Source organism: Homalodisca vitripennis, chromosome 2 (genome assembly GCF_021130785.1).
Source record: "Homalodisca vitripennis isolate AUS2020 chromosome 2, UT_GWSS_2.1, whole genome shotgun sequence".
In the NCBI taxonomy this organism is placed as follows: domain Eukaryota; kingdom Metazoa; phylum Arthropoda; class Insecta; order Hemiptera; family Cicadellidae; genus Homalodisca; species Homalodisca vitripennis.
In genome coordinates, this window is record NC_060208.1 from 176,397,396 (window position 1) to 176,419,252 (window position 21,857).

General features: G+C 31.0%; 1 protein-coding gene across 6 annotated transcripts in view; it reads left to right on the forward strand.

Annotated features, from left to right (window-relative positions):
• Positions 1–21,346, forward strand: part of LOC124355078 (SLIT-ROBO Rho GTPase-activating protein 1-like) — a 338,240-nt gene extending 316,894 nt beyond the window's left edge. For 5 of the 6 annotated variants that reach the window (XM_046806007.1, XM_046806009.1, XM_046806012.1 and 2 more), the window contains exons 14-17: positions 333–513; positions 5,989–6,178; positions 6,600–6,662; positions 12,435–21,346. In XM_046806007.1, coding sequence (XP_046661963.1) covers positions 333–513; positions 5,989–6,178; positions 6,600–6,662; positions 12,435–13,151 — 1,151 coding nt within the window. In that variant the 3' untranslated portion in view covers positions 13,152–21,346. The remainder of the gene's footprint in view (positions 1–332; positions 514–5,988; positions 6,179–6,599; positions 6,663–12,434) is intronic. The other variant, XM_046806011.1, reaches the window with a different exon arrangement.
• Positions 21,347–21,857: the final 511 nt, after the last annotated feature.

A 21,857-nucleotide genomic window follows, 5' to 3' on the forward strand; every position in this document is an offset into this window, starting at 1 on the left:
GATTCTAGTCTACAAGATTTAATGTCAATTGTGGTCACTTGAATGGTTCAAAAAGCCACTGAACCATTCAAGCCACTGAGCCATTGGTTGAAGATGGCTGTAGTGGTAATTCAAAGAATTTAAAAATCAGTGTAATTCTCCTACTATTGGAAAATTGCATATTTTTATAAAAACATACAAATATATTGATGATACAAATATTTACAATTTGGATTGATCAGTGCAGATATTGTACAGGTATGTACTCTCCTGGCACTCTTTACTTAATTCATTAGTGCAAGGAAATCGTTTGCTTGGTACATTATCATTAAACGTGTGATCACTGCTTACAGAGTGTGAGAGCCTGGAGGCTACAGCACAGTTTGACTTTGTGGCACGCTCAGACAGAGAGCTCAGCCTGCGCAAGGGTGAGACTGTTACACTCTACTCACAGGTCTCGAATGATTGGTGGCGCGGCTCCGTCAACTCCAAGGAAGGCCTCATTCCAGACAAGTACATCCTCATAAAGATGAAGTAAGTCATCTTAATCTTCATCCAGTTTTATAGTATTATACACAAATCTAACTTTTTGTCATAGTGTACTATATAGAATAGAAACAACTTTGTTTTAATTTTTGTTTGTTTTACATAAGAAGTAATAATCTCATTATAAGTTACCTATTGAGGAATTAATTTTTCTTTTTTGTATTTTTAACATTTATATTGTGCAACAACAATTTTTTGTTTTAATGTTGAGTCGGCTGTAGGGAAACAACTCTGGGTTTTTCCCAATAAAAACAATGTGAAACCTCTTTATAATGCTACAATAAAAAATAAAGCATAAATGGGAGATGTCTTGTTTTAATCCTTTGGAGAACTACTTCCGATAATAATCGGAAGTGGGTAATAGTTGCGAATACGGCGAACCTCTGATATATCGGAAGTTTCGTAATAAATATTTTTCATTTATTTAATGACACATTTTGATCAAATTTTTGCGAAAAAAGACTAAATAGATAACTAAAGTAAAAATTTCAAATTTACAATACTTATTATAAGTATTAAAACCATACTAATATGTTTTTGCAAGTAAATGACATATATTCTGTTAACCCATTTTATAATATAAAGTATTTATGATTTTTAGTTCCTAAAATATAGCCATTTCCCCAAATGCAATCCCATAAAAATAACCCAGTATTTCTGGTTTACCTCTTGTAATTATAGACCGATCTGGTTACAGATTTAGTTAACAAGCATTCAAAACATGTTTTTACTATAAAATGCATACTTTTTAGTATTTAAGTTATAAAGTAGGAAATCGTTTGAGATTTAAAATAATGAAATACTAGCAAAAATATGGGAATGTATAAAAATGTGTTTGGATGCTTATTAGTTATATCTTTAAAATGAGACATCTCCAATTTTTCTACAACTAAAAATAACATCCTAAAAGTGCACAAGATTTAACATTTTTTTATGGGGCTACAATGAAGATGGCCACCAGTACAGCAAGCTTTTAATATAAGAAAGTCATTTAAATATAAATGAAATCCTTTGTTCTCATGGCGGGTGGAGTTGGTAAAGATGGTAATCTCGGATATAAGATGTATTTTTCTGCAATGCAATTCTGGTCACTATTACAGTCACATCTTTGTTGCGTCAAAGAGTTATTGTTATGTTTTTGATAACTGAAAATGACAAGACTATTTCAACTGCTACAAGACTGACAGCCGCGCCATTTGTGTATAATAATTGTTAGATTACTTATCATGAGTGTCCTCTCATTAAATACAGTTCAGAAGCCTGTTACAAATATTTTATGGCCTTTTTCTATTCACTTTTTAAAAGCAATGAGAAAAAAATATATGGGAATTAAACTTTCTTTAATGATGGACTGCTTTTAAACATCATGTATTTCCACATCCTAAGTACTTTTGATAAATTTTTAAACACTAAAAATTCAGTTCACAAAATGACAATTTAGTATATTTAGTGACTAGCTGTTACCCGCGGCTTTGCACGCAATTTTTGAACTGAAGTGCTTATAAAAAAAGCAATTATGATGTAATATGATGGGAGTCTTACAAACATTTTAAAACGTAAGCAGGCATACCCTACATCAGGTAGATATTATTAAGTTCATGGTAAATAGTATCAGAGTTTAACTTAATTATTATATCATGTTTGGAACATGTAGGAGCATTTCTGGTTCTAATTAATTATACACATAACGTCACAGCTGAATCTACCTTGTAATCCCGATCAAGAAAACACAAATCTCGGATCACACAGGTCTCGGAAACTTACTTTGGTCAAAAAGCGTATATTTCCAGTCCTTGTCATATATTTCAGGTCTAAGATATTTCCAGTACCATAGTAGAGTTTGCCTTGTTCTGACGAAGAAAAAGTATATATACTTACATAGGACCGAGATGTCTACTTCGATTAAAAAGTGCCTACTTAAGACCGTTTAAATTCACTTACCTACTATGTCACAGGTTAGCTTGCCATATTGCCACGATTAAAATACTATATACGTTCGAATATATAGTTCTCGGAAATCTATTTCAGTCAAAATCGTGTTGGCATAGTTGAGTTTACTAGGACTGAAAAGCCTATTACGACCTAGGGGGAAGGCCTACCTACTTCTTATATACTTCCAGGATAAGGAGGAAATCCTTATTAAGGTTATGCAACATTCCAAAATAATCGTTATTAAAGTTTTGCGTTACACTTGTTTTTTGACTGTAGCCAGGGAAAGAATGAATCGTTAAGGTATGTTAGTATTCATTTCTCTGTTTTTCTGTCAGCCATTGTTAAAGTTTAATATCATAATGTCAAGGAAGCCCACTAGTTTAAAGTAACTTATGTGAAAACATTCATAATTTTGTTCATTAAGGTTAGTTTTATAACAGTATTTAATGCATTAGATGATTTTAATTCGTCACTGGCGCAATCTGGAGTAAAATTTATATATTAATGTTTTATTTACTATCTGCATTACACTACGATCAAGCACTGTTTACTTATTATTGAAGAAATTTAAATGTAAACAGATGTTTCAGAAAGTTTGTTGAATTATAGCTGTCAACAGCTGTTTAGTGCCAGTTTAATTTGAATTATGAAACGTTGTTACGTTTCGTTCTTATCATAACATTTGAATGTAAACAAACTAATTTTTCAATTTGAATTCGACTTTATTTGGTGAAATGAATGTGTTATGGGTGGTAAAAAGCACTCTAAATGTTAATTCAGACCAAAAGCTATACCTGTTCCAAATTTGAGCACAATCCGTATAGCATTTTCAGCGTGATTCGCATCGAAACATACAAACATCCAAATATCCAAACTTTCAAACTTTCGCATTTATAATATTAGTGGGATGTAGGAGACTCACTTTCACTGTATTCAGAATTTTATTGAGGTCAATATATTTTTTTATTATAATTATAATATATATATATATATATATACATATCTATATATATAAAAATGAATGTTTGTATGTTTGTCCTTTATGGAATCGTGAACTATTGGACCGATCATGATGAAAATTTGTACGTATATGTATTTTTCCACGGAGAAGGTTTATAAGCTATGCCCATCCCTTTCCCGATTCAGGATTCCGCCCCACTGGTTACAGAAATACCCATAAGAAATGCATTGCAGCAAACATATGTTAACGTCTTTTCAAATTTTTTAATCAGCTGTTCTTTGTAAACATATATTACACTTATAGTTTTAAAGCATAGAGTAAGCTTAAGAGAAACGACAAATTTTGTTTAAACTGTTTTTGCAATCACTGTTAAACATAGACTTTACTATCCAGATAATACAATTCAAATTTGACGTAAAAATTCACCTTTAACTGCAATATTTATTTAATATAAACCATGCTCATGCTTGATCAGAAGAGTAATGCAGATATCATAATTACTATCTTACGTTGGCTACAAATATAAAGAATGTTATAAAATCAACCTTAGTTGTTTTTTTTGACAGAAGTATGGTTCTCAAAACTCCGTGTGTACATATTCTCTCGATCGAGACAACAAAGCAAGCTCAATCGTGGCATCGGAGATATAACTAATTTAATCTAAAATTTATTATAGTAAAAAAAAAATTTACTAAGTAATATAAGGACTTCGGTTCTTAAGATTTGCGTGCGAAGCCGTGGGTAACAGCTAGATAGAGGCAGGAATATGGTACATACCTTCATAATACGCCCAAGAGGCTCACGATGGAACGACTATCAATTATCTCAGCAATGTTTAGAATGTGATAGAAAAAGAATAAGTGAATATAGTGTACTGTTTTCAACGGGAAATTGCGTGCGAAGCCGCGGGCAACTTTTGCAAAAAATTATTGAAATGCGCAGCAAAGCGCGCCGGGCCCGCTAGTTTATAATAAAAAAGTCCCTGGTATAACCTCCTCTGAAAATATGGACCAAGGTAATGGGGACAAAAAAGCAATGAGATCAGGTAGTTGTCCATGTGCCATTGACACCTCCAGATCAGTCAGTTGTGGAAACAAACTTTTTCATTTATATTCAAATAATTAAAATGTAACATTCATTCACTAAACTCGTTTTTGCCCCAGTGGAGTCTTTAACCCTTTTAAGGCCAATGACCAATTGAGTTGCACTAGTCTTAAAGGCCAGCTGCTGATATTGCTCAGGTACCTTAAAGGCCAGGCTATTTTTGTTCCTTTTTGCATAGTTTTAGTAAATAAGCTGTAACTTCCATATTGCTTAGTAAAAACTGATAATTCTTTTTTAAATTTGTGTGTAAAATTATAGGCTTAGACAGCAAACTATAAGGTTGGTCATATAAAATAAAAAATATTTTTTACATACATGTTTGTATGTAAAATTTACAAGCGTAATTTACTTTTTTTGGTTTTAACACATAAAAAATACAAAAGATTTGTTTGCACCCAAGTAACACATATTTTCTAAAACTACATATTATTTACAACAAACATGCCAATTTTCAAGTAATTGTCAATAATAGAAGTGAAGTAGGCACGAATTATTCAAAATCTGCAACTGCGGCTTATTTGTGAAAATTGTAGAAAAGCTAGTCTTGTCTTCAGTTTATACACAAAATATCTTTTTTCTTCATACAACTCACAAGAATCCATACAAAATAAACACAAAACACTGTTGGTAATTAAAAAGTTCATTCATTTTTCTAATTTATCTTCAGAATCATCATCGTACAAAGCATCTAAATCACTATTACCTAAATCCTCAACACCGTCAACAAACTGAACAACGGTACCACTAGCAAGTAAATTGTTTACTAAAGTGTTTTCACTTGTAGGTGATTTGCCTCTCGTTCTTTTGCTCATATTTACACTTAATAGTTCACTGCAAATACTCAGAAATACCACATAATTACTGAATTGCATCAACAAAATATAACCACAACAACTTTAACCTATACACCACAACGCCGTTGTAGTAAGACAGACGATTTCATTAATGCATATATGTATAATAATAGAAATGATGCAAGAAACGGCAGTGTTTGCGTTTACTCATGAAGCCAATCTAACCCCAAACAAGAAAATATAATGGTTGGTGGCATTTGGAAAGTTTACTGGCCAGTAAACCGGAAATAATGGACGGCTACCTATTGTAGCCGTCAGCCTTATAAAGGTTAAATTTTAGCTGGAAGTAAAGAATAGTCTTCTTTAAATATCAATCTAGGCTACTTTACTTGTCATATGGGGACAGGCATGTCCTGATTATGCTTGTTATCTTAATATCAATTTTCGTTAAATCAATCAGCATATAGAAATAATTTCTAATTTTATATTAGATTATACTTGTATTAAACATAGTTAGATTTTTGGTGGCTTTAAATACTTAATTTTACACCTTTATACAGAGGATTCCACTGTTTAAGTGTTATCTTGATTATAAAATACACAACTATGAAACAGTACTACTCTAATTTCTTAGTATAAATGTTGAAAAACTGAAATGAGGTGGTTTTTCAGGGATGAGGATCGTGAAAAACTGGAACTGTTTAAGTCCAGTTCGTCAGAAGAGTCAATGAGGCGAAGAGCGTCGAGCTCCAACGATTCTGTTCTCAGCGGGGCTTCGAGTTCTCATTCTCCATTGCTAGGAGCTAACCCTCCGTGGCCCCCGATACTGCCACCCGCTGGTCCACCTCCCACTACTCATGAGGTACTGGAGACCACCGTCTGATACCCACCCTTTCAGAGACGTTTTAGAGTAAAATAAATTAGGTTTTTACGTGTATAATTTTGTACAGTATAAGAATAGTTGTAGATCTAGACGTTTTCAATTTTTTCGATTCAATCAGTCACATAAATAGTTGTTGTTTGTTGGAAAAGCAGTACTCAAACTATACATCTTTGCAAAATTTATGTTTTACATTTTTGTTGTGTTTTAAAATACCAAGGTGGTGAAATTATACAATGAATCTGTGATTTAATTATAATTTTTCCAGGGACTGATTTTAAATGCATATTTATCACTGTGGTGAAATTAATTAATTGACTTTTCAAACTGTTCATTTATTACAATATAAATCAATGTGGTTGTAAGTTGATACAGTTGGTCTGAGGTGTGTGTGTGTTGGCAGACAAACAAGGAGGCGGACCAGGCAGCAGAAACTGTCTCGGAAGGTGGTCCTCTGGCCTCTCGAGTTAGTAAGACTCTCTAGTGTCTGTCTGTCTGACTGGTTGTTGCTTGATCGCATGCCTCACCCCCCTGTTGGACCCCAGTTTTCTCCCTTAGTCTTGTTTCCCAATGTCTCAGCTTTTTTCCTTTTGTGTTGTAGAACTTAACTTTTGTCTACGCAAACATTGTAAAGAAAAACTGCCAACTAGGACACTTGTTTGTATCCAGTGTGGTATTACTCAAGGAGACGTGTGCTGGATTCCAAAGATGACATTGCTCTACTAATATTACTCAAGTAGTTATAGTGTTATTTTTTATGCATGTTGTTGCGGGGTTTACACCTTCTAGTTTTGTTTTGTATTGTGAAACAACATCTCAAACAAAGTTACACTTTCCATTCCTTGTAGTTTTATTGTTTGAATAAGTTTTATTTATAGATGTTTTATGATATTTTTTATCAAGCTCATGGTTTGTTGATTTACTTATTTGTTGTTTTAATTCACTTGCCAAAGTTGTTGACATTTGTCTATGTATTAAAAATTGATTTCCAGTGTGCCTAATGCTATAACGTAATTCAAGTATATACATTCCAGTTGTGTGTCTGATTATTTTTATTTTATTTTAGGAGAGGGACGACAACTAATACCAACTTTTGTAATCACACTAAGAAATTTTTGATTTCCAATAAGCCTATGTTATTTATTTGTTTTGTTTTACTCTTCAAGTATAAGGGTCATTTTCCCAAATTAATTAACAAATTTCTGGTTTTTATAGTAGAGTTTTAGAAAATGATTATTGTAAAATAAATAGCTATAAATTCAATTATGTTTTTTTACATTAGATTACAAGTTATATGTATACATAATAGTAGTAAAATATACACAGTGAGTAAATATTAAATTTAAATAGTCACATTTAGGCGTCTACTTAATTTTTATACTCAATAACCATGAATTGTTTGGTTATACAACACTTTATATGCATTAATTGCATGTTGTGTATAGAAAAAACAATGTATAAGGTGATATTTAAACTGAACCAAAAGTAAAGTTTAACATCAGATTGCAAACAAAAGGAAATTATATTGGAAAAGTGCTGTTTTTCATAGTGTTGGAATTTTTGTAATGTATGATGATAGTTTTTCTCATTGTTATGAATAAATAATTTATTTAACAGCTTACTTATTAAGAGTAAATTATATTAAATTCGCTATAAATATTTACTCGCTTACTTGCTCCTTTGGCCGTCTGTGTCCGGGCTGGGTCAACAACAGGTGCCCGGTGTTTCAGGGAGTCCTAAAGTATAAATAGGACTCAATTGATATTGAAATTGATTATGAAATAGCAGCAATAAGTCTGAATTACATCTTACTGAAACAGTACAAGAAAAAAGTTTAATAAACTATTGTGATGTGTCAGCCACCAAATACAACAGTTTGACAAAAGGCAACTTTATCATACTTAAGAAGAGATACAAAAAGAAAGGAGGAATGGAAAAATGTAAATCTGGTACTAACTACTAAAAACTCCCAAAGTATGTCGGTATATAAACTGGTTAACACCTTCACTGCGGCTCTGTACCGAGTGATCTTGTGCACTTTCACTCTAACTCTGCACAGTCACGTATTTTAAATTGGTGAAACATTTGTTTAATATAATGTTAATTAACGTTACTATAATGTTTTATAAATACGAAACATCTACCATTTAAATGCCAACAACATCTTAACATATCAAAGCACTAAGGATCATATCCAAAGTATGAACTTAAAAGCTTCAGTCAGCTATTTTATAAAAATTAAATAAAATTATAATGGAATTACTGATTTATACACACTTGCCTTTTCAGATACTCAACAGTTATGATACCACATTGAAACTTATTCTCAAATTGTTAAATCCCCCATCGGTTAGTCATTATTGCAAAATTAGAGTTGAATCGTTTTATGAATGTTGCTTATTTCTAAAACTAATAATTTCACTGTGTTTTGCTATGTTTTATGTTGTTTTTACCATATCCCAATCCTGCTTTAACCCACTAGTTATACAATTGAATTTATTTTATATTATACTATGTATAATAATTTATATTTTAATAATTCGTGCTCTTTTATAGGTCAATGAAATCTGAACAGACATACACGTAAAATAATGATTTGGTGCTAAATTTGTATGCTATTTTTTATTTATTTGTTTTAAATTTTAAGTTTGAATACTGTTAGAACAGTTGAGGACGTAATTTTGTTGTGTAAAGGGAAATGTAATTTTATTTTAAAAATTTTACTTTGTGTATAAACTAAATGAATAATGGTTGATATATTATAAGCATATTTTTTATTAATCTCTAAAACGAACTAAATATTAACTACTCTTGAAGTAAACCTTATGTTTTTATTTATACCAATTGATTACAAATTTTTAAACCAAATTTTAAATGTTGCATGTTCTCCTTCTGGCCCTTTTTTCTTGTTTCATGATAATATAGATACTCTAAAATCTTGTTGTTCTGTTTTTTTTAGCAGAACCTCTTTTTGTCCAGCAGAAGTGGCTCTGGCCATCTGAGAGTTATACTATTTCCTAATCATTTCAACAAGTCTGTTTTTGTGGAACTCGTTTTAAAGCTTGCTTTTCTATGTTATAAAAGTATTAATATTATTATACAAACTAAACTTATTTTGGTAATAATTTAATAAAGTATTTTATTCAGTATTCAATATATTATATTCTATATAAATATAGAATACTTGATTTAATTCAGTATTATTTGTATTTTCTTTTACTGTGTTGTATTCCTAATTGGATTTTTGTTTATTTATATATAAGTTAAAACATTAAATTTTGGGCTAAACATATTGCAGCTCTTAACTGAATTCAAAAAATTTTTATATTATTTTATTTACCATGGAACTATTTTCTGGAGTCTGTGATGGTAGTTTTTATGTTTTAGGTTTTGTGATGTTCAAAACAAAATTCATGTTTATTTTCTAGTAACTAAAATATTTTTTGTTACTTAGTTATATGTAGCTCATTTATATAGTATTGAATTGCCTGTCAATAGCCATTGTTATTTTAGCAGAATTATTTTTTTTATTTCGATTAAAAGTTTAAACGCACAATTTGATTTTTCTCTTTTACATTAATATATTTTATTTATTTGTTTGTTTTATTATTTTTCTTTATTATTTTATTCAATATGGTTGAGTGTTAGAGAAGTTTTAGTGTTTTATGATTTAACAATAAATAATTAAAACTTGTTTGAAATTAATACTTTTGTCAAACAACATATTGTAAAATAAAAATGTAATGAGTAATTAAAGGAACTTGAATTTATATAAAAATATTAAATTTTTATTGAATGTGTATAGTATAACTAAAAAGAAATAAAATAGTTATGAATTTTGATTTATGTTTTTAGTTAATTACTTTCTTTTAGAATTGTAGGATTTAGTTACTTTAAACATACTGACTATTAAATAAAATAAAAATTGCAGTCAAAATAAATCTAAGTTGAAATTTATCAACTTAATAAATTATTTGTATTTATGATAATTTTGGTATTGTTAAAATATCAATTAATTGTCTAGAATCAGTATAAATTTGACCTAAGAAAGAGTTTGTAAATAATGTAAAATATACTTTTATATGTGATACGTTCGACAGACCATTTAAAAAATAAAAAAAACAAAAATTTAACTGTGAATAATTATTTTCCTGCCCTTTATACTTATTAATTTTTTAAATTCAGCATCTGAATAAAAGTATATAAAGTTTGTTACAGTGCATATTGCACAAAATTGAAATTTGTGTTAAGCTTGCGAATTTATACGTATTTTCTAGAGAATATCAATTTAATAAGTACGAGTTGAAATTACTGTTATAATATGATGATATGACAAAACTGAATATGTTTTTAACATCTACATTATATTTATTTATTCTCTTTTAATTGAGAGTAATTAATTTAAACATGTATTTTTAATTATAGAATTATTAAAGATTCTTTCACCTGTGTTAAGTGATGTCAGGGTTAAGTTTGAAATAATATTTTGTGAACTAGAAGTAGGTGAGACTAAAAATATTTTAATTTGTGTAAATGACTTATCAGTTGAGATCTGTGTTTTAATATCTGCACTGTAGTGTCTGATGTATGGTTTTAGTGAGTTAATGAGTGTGGCACGTTGATCACTGTAGTTAGAGGACGACAGGACAACAGGTGAGTGCATGTCAGTCAGTTTAAGCATGAACTCCCCCCTCTCTCTCTCTCTTCATTTCTGTTGCATGATTCTATGTTCAACCTTTTTGGGGCACTTACTGTACACTCGGAAATTGTAAATTATGTAGATTAATGCATCTAATGATTTATTGTTACCTTTTTATCTCTACTAACGAATGGGATATTGTTGGCTTTGTGGTGTTTACAGGATTTCCTTAAAATTGGTAAAATTATCAGAGTAAATCGTTTCAAGTGATTAAAAATTGTCATCAAGTGTGATTATCACAAATATGTTAATATTATCTACATTACTGTTTAATTATATTTTCCAATTAAAATGTTTCAAACCAAATAATATTGATTTTATAGCATTGAAATAAAAATAAAACACAATCTGTACATTATGTGACACAATAATTTTGACACTACTCTATGTACAATATCTGTACTATCTTATGAATAAAGAAGTTTTCAATTGAATAACGTACAGTCATAACTGATGTTTATATTTGTCTATAGTGTATTTAGAGAGGCATTAGTTTATAGATTCTGGATTCAATTACTACTACTGTAGGTCGATTATTGCAAAATGCTCTAATAATAGGTCTGTGATATTTCTTTTTTCAAGTCTCATGATCTGAATGGGTCTTATAAAAGTTTCCAATTGAATGTGAAGAAACAAAATTGTAATTTAAAATCCAGAAATTGTGCAAGAAAATTACTGTCTTAATGCACAGATTTCCTTAGTAACATATTTTTAGGTATAAAGCTATGGTTAGGAAGGTGTAGCAGTATTTTACATTGTATAAGAGTGTGGTGAATTTCCAATTATATTACCAAGCGGAGAAGTGTTGTGTAGTGGTTGGTTGTTCAAAAAATTTAGTTCAGTGTTTGAAGAAATATAAATATAGTACTAAAACTGATTTTAATAAGAAAATATTAAAGCTATATGTCAAATAAAATAATTATAATGCTTGGATTTTCACCTGTATATTGGTAGATGTGTCTTGTTTGCAAATGGATTTTTGTTTTCTTAGAAGTGTGATTTAAATTTTGGTTAAAAAGATTACTAATTTAGTATTTCATAAATAATTGTTTTTTTTACTAGTATTAGAAAAAGATTAATACTATTGTAAAGTTATGACAAGTAGAAAAATATGTAAATTTGTAAAGATGTATAGTTGGGTACTAGTTGCACAATAATCTTTGCCTACTAGTTGCTGAGGGGTTGGTATTAGCACAGAAAGGTTAAACTTTTAGTTAACAAGTTTTAAGTAAAAATAGAAGAATCTTTTATTATTATATAACTTTTATATTTTACTCCATGTAAGTAGTTCACATTTGAACACTAGTATGTGTTTTCTTTAACCTTTGTAGCCTAATCTCTGTATTTTTATTTTAGTAAAGCAGAAAACAGAAATATTTTACAACAGTATTAAAATACATAACTATAATTGTTTGCAATTTAATCTCTGTTCTTTATTTGCACAATTATTCAGTGTATTAATTTTCCTCTATCACTAACATCACTAACAATAGGATATGACATTATTCAATCTATAAATTGTTCTAATTTTTTTTATAGACGGAAAGCTGTAACAGTTTGGACTCAGGAAAGGATTCAGCAAGTGAAGAGCAACTCCTGAGAGCAGAAGATGATGAACCTTCCACTATAAGCCCGTTGCCAAGTGAGGAGTCGATGTCGAACGATCCCAAGACGATCATGGACAAGGAACGGAGTAAGAAGACCCATTGGAAGAGCCAGAGTGTGGGAGAGGTGATGCAGGGTGAGAAAAATGACAGGAATGGAGTGACGGATGAGCTGCCAACATTCAGCCAGAATCGAGAACTTTGGCAGAGGAGAGCAAACTCACAATCGCATCTTAACCAGCCGGCGTCTGTGGTGGGCAAGGAGTTGTGGGAGATGAGGCAGAAGCACACTCCAGACCTAGTGATGGACTTGCCCCTTGTGGGAACTGCAGAGTCTCCGGGAACCAAGTCCGGGGGAGGGGACAGCCCCACGGGACCAGAAAGTCCCGACATGACGACAGCCGCTGAGAGGTTTGCCAAACAGAACCAGTGCACACTCAAGAAGAACACGAAGAGTGGTAGTCAGTCGAGGCAGTCGTCATCATCCAGTCAGGAAGGCAAGGATCCGGAGAGCAAAGTGTGTGATACGCCTCCGCCACTCCAACCAAAACCGCAGTTAAAGGCCAAGCCTCAGTTGATGCGCAAACCGGTCCTCACCGGACATCATCCATCGCCACAACTTATCCGGAAAGACAGTACTCAAACTAATTAACTAGAGTGTGACAACTGAATCCACGCCTTGTCAAAACATAAATGGACCTAGTACGGTATTTCGAAACCAAAGTTACAGCAAATGATCACTCTAGGCTAGTCTAGTCGGGACGAGTTACCTACTTTATTACTCGTGTGATACGTCGCTTTTGTAGTTCTGCTGTAGTAAGTCGCATTTTGTACCCCTATGTACTGTGGTGCTTGTGCCGGTAAACGGTCCCTTTTGTATATTTGTTTTGTATGTAGCCGAAGCCAGGTTTTGAGCGTTTTCGGCTGAAGAGTGGCCTGGATCTCAATATTGTTGACTTTGTTTCTAAACCGTTTTGTATTAAAGACTGATATTTTACTACGACGTGTCAGTATTGATCGTGTTCAAGAAGGAAATGTGCGGCTGTTCCTCGACAACGAGTTCTAACCCACAGTCCACATCTTTTTTGCGACGATCCTACTTATTAGTGCAGAATATTTTGTATTTTTCAAATGTAGTCAGTAACACTTTGCAGATCCATTGACCTTGGACTAGAGGACCAACATGTCTGTGCCTGTTTCTAGCCTAATGTCTCCGCCACTGCAACTTTGCACCGGCGAATCTTCCATGATACATCCAGCTGTTCTCACAAATCAGGGGTAGATGTAAGAGCTTCTATGCAAAAGCAAGAGCGTATCTGTTTGTAATTATTTTTTTTTTTTTTTTTCATCTGATGATGTTGGTGGTGTTTCCTAATTGACATTTTGACAGTGGTATAATTTTTAAAGACTAGTCATAACTGTTATCGATAACAATTTTCTATAGAGTGAAGGAAAAATTTTGTTCTTGGACACACTTTGAAATAAGTTATTTTACTAGTATAGAGTTCCTACATAAATTTAAAAATTTCATTTCTGGATGTATAAATTATGAATACAAATTATGATCTTGATATAAAATCAAAATTCTCAAGATTTGATGTTACTATTTATTTATGTACTTGGAATTTGGTAAAGGGTATGAAAAAGAGTATTCCTTGAGTTAAATTGTAACAAAAGCTACCACACAAACAATATTATTTTCTGACATTATTGTTATTTTTACAATGTTTACCACCTGTACTAATTCTATTTATTATTTTGTAATATTTTTGCACCAATGTTCATATGAAAAATTAGGAGTAAACTTTCAAATTGATGTAATAATTTACATCCATTAATTTATTTTTATATAGCATGTCTACCATTAGGTGCAATAATTTGTTACTGTAACCTCTGTATTACATTTCATCAAAATGTAGGTTCTTATTATGATATTGTTATGCTATTGTTGGCGCCTTGTTTTATAGCTTATGAATGTGGTATATAATATATTACTGCTGTGTATTGATGACATGTGTTGGAAATTATATGAATATTTGTGTAAAACTGTCTGTCCGCAAATACTGTAGTGATTCAAAACTTCATATTCTTTGCCGAGAAAACTTTTCATAATACAATAAAATTATTTAAAATATGTGAGAGCATTGTTAACTGTGAATTTTAAGGTTTGACTATTTAGAAGGAATATTATAGAAATATTAGTTGTGAGATTACTATCTAAAAAATCTAAAACTGTTTTCTGCAACTATTAAAAATTTTCAATTTTTCAAAATAAAGTAATAAATAATGAAATGTACAATGTACCAATTTCTTGTTTTCTTAATCTCATCTTGATAATGAAATCTTTCTTTCCAAATAGGATTGTCCAGAGAGGAAGAAGAATTGTACATTTTCACATCACACTTGCTATTTTAATTGACAAACTTATAGTAAGGAGGAACATATAATTATCAATGTACTTTTTTATCCTTTTCAGATCTCAACTATTAGCTGTAAAGCTTGATTCTTTAAACTTAGTGTTAAAAGTCATCTCCCCCAAATATACGAATTTTTTCAGTCACAAACCTTGTATTCAAGCCATTTACAAAGTAAATCCGTGTTTTCTCATTCTTCACTACAATTATTTTTCCTCTTATGTAATTTAACATGTTTATAGCACAACTCATTAATTTATTGTCTTTCATTATACACTTTTATCAGGCTAAAAAATAAATACATAGAGGATTTCCAATTGTGAAAATTTTATTTTCACTCTAGAGTCAGTATGGTTGTTATATATCCAACTCCCTATTGCTATTAATGAATTGAGTTTAAAGTATGACATAATAAAGGGGAAAATAAACTCACAGCAAGTAAAACGGTGCTGAGTAGCCATCGTTAATGTATTCTTACCAGTTTTAAGCAATATTTCCCTATCTACTATCCAAAGTAGTTTACAGAGTTGTGTTTAAGTTATTCTTAACTCACTGTGGACTCAGATCGTCCAGTGTAGAACACCAACAGTCCTGGTTAGCTAATGTACAGTATTGTCTTGTGAGTATTTAGGTCGGGCTTGTTGCTCAAAAGCTCCCACTACACTCAACAATCTGTGTAGAGCCATATCAATTATACACTCTCAAATACTCAAGTATTGTAATGAAAAACAATAAAGGGCAAGGGAATTTATGAGAGGATAAAGTGAAATAGTTTTGTTAGTAAAACTGTGTTTTATACATTATAACTGGAGTTATGATTGTTGTTTTGAACTGACAAAGTTGTGCGATGGAGGATTGAGTTTCTGCTCACAAACAGCAAGTTATCATCCTAGATTACAAACATCAGACTGTGACCACTCTGTGTAAACAACCCATGTGGTATTGGAATCATGCTAATTACAGGAATTATTATTACTTTTGGTGTTTCTGAAGGTTTAACGTTGTTATTGTTCATTATATTCTCGCCCATTGTTATTGTGTTGTTATGGCTTTTATTGAAAAGGAAGTGTTTTTCACCCCCTTACAACCCTTTCTACTGATCCACTATTAACTTCAACAATAACAATAATGAGGCCACTGGGGTACAGCACCCAACAATTACTGTCAGACTATAGGCCTACTGACTTAGTGGCCTAGACTGTGGTATGAATGGCTTACCTACATGGGCAGGCTTATTTTTCCACAGAAAAATTTTTTAATCCTTAATTTTGTTGGTAGAATTGTTGTAGATGTCTCATTTTAAAGTTATAATTAATACGCATACAGGCAATTTGCAGTTTCCTTTATAACAAGAATAATGTTTTAATATTGAAATAGTAGTACTGAAAAAAAATTTGTTATGATTAAAATTGAGTTTTTCTGAATAACCAACAACCTGGAAAAATCTACAATTTTGGATGTGTATTAATTATATTTATGAAATGGCACTTCTCACATCCGTGAACCAAAATAGGATGAAGGATAACACAAATTTGAAAAGTTAACATTGGTGTAATGGTGCTAACGTCAATATAGCTACCAGTGCAGCTGATGAAGAATTACTTAAAATTTCAGCTAAGACAAGGAATTTGAAACAACTGTTTAACTAACTTAAAACTGTAGTTAGCCTATAATATATGCAATTTTTGGAAAGTCTTGTGTGGATACAATCTTAGATAAAATAATGTACACAATTGTCACATTATATACTTGAACTCACCTTTTAGAAGTTGATTGCAATTGGTAGTTCATACTGTATTCACTTCAAATAATAATATAATAAATTATTTAAACATCTAAAAGAACAATAAGGAGTGGGTCATACCTCCTGTTAGGATGCATTAACTGTATTATATTGTTTTTATGATAGACAATGTATGGTGCTAATCATTTTTACATTGCTAAATGATGAGTTTTGTATTTCTTTTCACACAATACAATACCAGAAAATCACAATTTTAATACCACAAGCATTCTACAGTGACAAACCCAATGGAAATCTGTATGTAATTTGCATTTAAAAGTATTCAAATTATTTGACAATTAGTCTAAATTTTTCAAATAATAAAACCTTATTGCCATAACACTATGAAAAATTGGATATAAACATGAAATATGTAAATGCATGTGTTGATAACTGAAAAAGTTTTATATTATTTTAGGTATGATTAGTAGAGTTAAATCTGTTATACTGGTCTTGATAATCCCATTGAAAACAGTATATTTGGCAAATGATGCGTATAGGTCCTTTCTCTATTGATAGTGGTGAAATCTTAGTATCAATAAGAAAAATTAATCTATTACATAATCTGCCATCTTCTTTTCAACTGTTGCATGGAACTAGTTTCCAACTACTCCAAGAGGAAACTCTGTACAGTGATGAAAAGATATCTACAAGATAGTTTTATAAGATGTATTCTCATAAACTAATTTAATTGCAGTTCTGTTTCACATACATTTTAGAATTTATAAGAACCTTTCACATATACATGATGAATTGCTGATAATTAAACAAATGTTTCTAAAATTGTCATAAAGCACAGAAAATGTTATTCATATTTTACTGTTTGGTCCTCCATCCTCCTTTGTTAGTCTGTATGGTGTTATATTAACGAAAAACTCACTTTTATTGGTGCAATAAATGTCTGCTATGTTAAATACAAATATCTATCTATTCAAGGCTGTATTTTCCGAGTGAACATCGAAAAATATTTAAACACTAATTTAATCAAAAATATATAAACTAATTTGAACTCAGATTATTTCTGTACAGTAAAAATTTCTTTTAGTGTTGTTTTGTACAGTAAAAATAAAATATGATGTCAAATTAGCTAAGAAATATTGAACAACAGAATTTCTTACAATAGTACTGTTTGTATCATTTAAAAAGTGTGTTCATGAATCCCAGGATATAAAACCAAATTTATGTACAATCACAGTTGTTCTGTTCTTAAACTCTGTCTCGAACCTTCACATTATAGAATTCTAAAGGCTTTTAACAAGCACTTAATGTTTCATTCCGTTTCAGTGGAAGTTTGAACTCATTGAAAATACAATTAACTGGCTTTCCCGAATACTATGATACAGGGTAGGGGCCAGACTGGCTGTGTTATTTTAGTACGATTAAAGTATGCACCGGTGTAGTAAAGTTTGATAACTTATATCATCAAGCTTAATAGTTGTATCTGCATTAACATGTGAGAGGTTACATCCAATTCCTGAAACAAGAGAGCATGCAAAGGCAAATATTTCTCACACCTACTAATTTTTAGTTTTGTTTGTATTGGAGTTTTTCACCAAAAATAGTGTATAGTGTAGTAGCTTAACTGTCTTCTGCTTTATATAAATTCTCTGTGCACAAAATTCATGAAGAAATGGATTAAAATTAAATCCAATTTTAAGTTTATAGTAGACGAGCTGTGGGAGCAAAATGGATTAGAAAGTGTTATACATGTTTCATATGTTGTGTAGAAGGCGTTTTGCTGTGTTGGCTGCAGGAGAACAAGTAATTGGAAGTGTAACTCAGAAATAAAGTGGCTGAGAGACAAATTGGATGTTAAGGCAATGTGTTGACAGATAGGTGTAAGTGTTACACTAGACATACTGCTAAACAAACAAAAATATTTAACAAATCTGATAAGGCAGATGTGACCTCTCGCATATTCACATATTACATTTTGTCTAAAGAATTGCTTTACCTTTATACCAAAGTACAATATGCACATAACTTAGTTTCAATAAAACACAGTTTAAGTATTTTACCAGAGCTTTGTGTGTAAATCTAATTTGTTCTTTAAATTAGTCTGCATAAAACATACTCTTTAATAAGGACATTGGAATTCATACAAAGTATTCTAAAGACTGATTTAATTCTAATTATGTTGTTGAGTTTTGGGGTAGATAGTGGCAAAAACATGTAAGAGCTGGTTGTATTGGCAACCATCTTGATTTTTACCTCTTAATAATTGTACATAAACAATTTTGTTCATACTTTGGTTGTTGAGTTTTGCAAGATACACAACAAAGTGCACTGTAGACAAATAAACTGTGTAGTTCTTAAATCCGAAACATTTTAAGTATGATGAAGTTACATGTTATATAAAAACTCACAGGCATTTAGGCGGATATAGCTTTACCGTCTAAAAAATGAAATATAACAATACAGTGCAACAAACACAAGGAAATTTAAACAGTGTTCATGTTAGCTAAAACTCAAGAACAACAAAACAGTCGGAACTTAATTAAACTGTTAAATTATAAATTTCTTAGTTCTCAGATTAACATTGTGTTTCCTGTTTCAGCCTAAATAAGTAATCACAATGAATCTAGTTGTCATACTAAATATTAAAATATGTTTTTAATAGTGAAAGTCTCAATTCAAATATAAAACAAGTGTTTTCTGCAAATCATCCTTATAGGAGCTGAGAACCTATTTGTATTCTATAAATACACAACCTGCTTTTCTTGAAATCAATAGATCTTCACTAAGAAAGACATTTATTGGCAACAATGCACTAGTTTTGGTGAGTTGAAATGGGAGGGTATCAGTACGGTTAAAAATATGAAATTATAATTTTGCTCAGATTATATTTTTTTAGCTTGACTTAAAACCAACCGTTAGACATGTACTTAAGGTAACCATATGTAAACCCTTAAAGTGGAATCTTTAGTTGTCTGACATGGTTATTTATGTGTTTGATGGTTGTTTTTAAGTATATCAGGAAAAATATAATCAGAGAAAAAATTATCACTTCATGTTTAACCCTTTTTATACCCCCCCCCCATTTCAACATCTACTGAATTTAGTGCGGCTGACGATTGATTGCATTCTCAAGAAAAATGTATGTACCTATTTTTAGAAAAATCAGGCTGTGTGCTTATACAATGGACATTAGCTCTTAGCTCCTATACTAAAGAATACTATGTTTGGTTACAAGTTTGTATGTATTGGTTGTGGTGTCTCGTTGGCAGGCACTATCAGAGCCTTGCTCAAGAACAGCTGTAGACTGCAACACAAACGTTGTTTTTAAATTGCTTATTTCATATTTGTTAAATTTAGTTTCTTTTCTCTGGCTTACCAATAATAGTTGTAGGCTATAAATTACTATTACAACATTCCATATATGTGATGGTAACATTGGTTTGCATGTGAATCACAAGGATAATGCCACAAATTGTGGACTGGCACATTTTTAATGTTTCCAGTTCAATTGTATTTTTATATTTGCATAACAATATTTCCAATCAAATTACATTCTTGTAAAATGATATTTCATCCAGATAAATTTTTGAAAGTTAAGTTTGATATGAGTATGATAATACCATAATTAGAATAATTTGTTAAATTGTTGTGAGAATTTACTCAAAATTTAAATAAATGAATAATTTTTACACCTTATTTATAAAACTTTTTACATGTGTACAAATACTTCCTTTGAGAAACTATTTGTTGGCTATGTAAAAATAGACTCTTAATTTTTTCCATTGAATCAAAATAAAAGGTCATCATAAAAACATGGTCAAATTCAAATCAAAGTTCTTAATTTATTAGAAATAACATTGCAGTAACAAAAACTATTGCAATTAATTATACAGTTTACATACTTCAATATGTTTTCTTTGTTTTAGACTTTTCCATTACCATTATATCTTGTGTACATCGAATACCAATGTCTGATCCATCTAATATAGTGATTAAAATATTTGCATTCAGAAATAATGTGTTTTATCTTCCTCAGTTTATCACTCAAAAGGCCATGTTTCACAGGCTTTGGTATAAAGGGAAGAGTGACCCTTGTTATTGTTAATTTAAAATATACTCACATACTTTTTTGTACCTTGTAAATATTTTCAATGAGATATTTTACCAAATACTAAATTTTTTAGAATCTTTTCTTGTAGTTTAATATGTATTTTATACTGATGTCCATCGGTTTGGTGTCCTTGTATTGGTGTTGACAATGGATCTGCATTTCGCCTACAGCTTCCATCTTAACGAAGTCCACACACCACTAGTTGAAGTAAGCTTTCATCGAGCTCAAATCGGATGGTCGTGACTATAGTTTCTTGTTTTGAGAAACATTGTATTTTCTTAACAGTTTGTATTAGAGTTTTGTATCGTATCACTAAAGAGTTTGTATCGATTAACGTAACGTACTACTGTATCAACTTGGTTTGAACGTATTTTGTTACTATTGTCAAAGTTATACTATTTAATATTATACTAGATTAAGGAGTTTAATATAAATGTAAGTTTTATGTTTTTGTTCCTTTTCACATTAATTTAGTGTGTACTATATTAGGAATGGCTTTGTATCAAATTAATATTAATATTCATTTTGTAAGTTACGTTGACCAATGTATTATATATAAAGAATATATTTGTCGTAATCAACCCGTGTTTTTTTACCCACTTGATAATAATCTATATTCTGATTCGGAAGCCTCACTTTTGGACCACTGTCCCATTAGGTTCAACATATAGGCGGGAGTTGAGGTAACCTACAGGATTCCAAAATCTACCAGCTGGAGGGGATATCTAGTGTCCCTAGTCAAAGAGCTGGAGGAAATAGAACCCTATCAGAAAAATGAAATTGAACTAGGAAGGTCAACTCAATTAGTAGAGCGAGCCACCATAAAGGCCTATGAGAAAAACTGTCCTCTCAGACAAAACAGGCTGAAGAAAGATGTGCCTTGGTGGCTAGGAGGTTAGAACACTCAAAACAAAATCCGAAAACGATTAAAATGGTCAAAAAGGTCAGATGACTGGATTTCTTAACAATATGACTTAAATGAATATAAGAAAAAAATTATAAAAAATAGAAGAACTTGGAGAAATTTGTGCAAAAACATAAACAGCCTACCGGAGGCTGCCAGTCTTCATAAAACTCTCCAAATTGTTCACT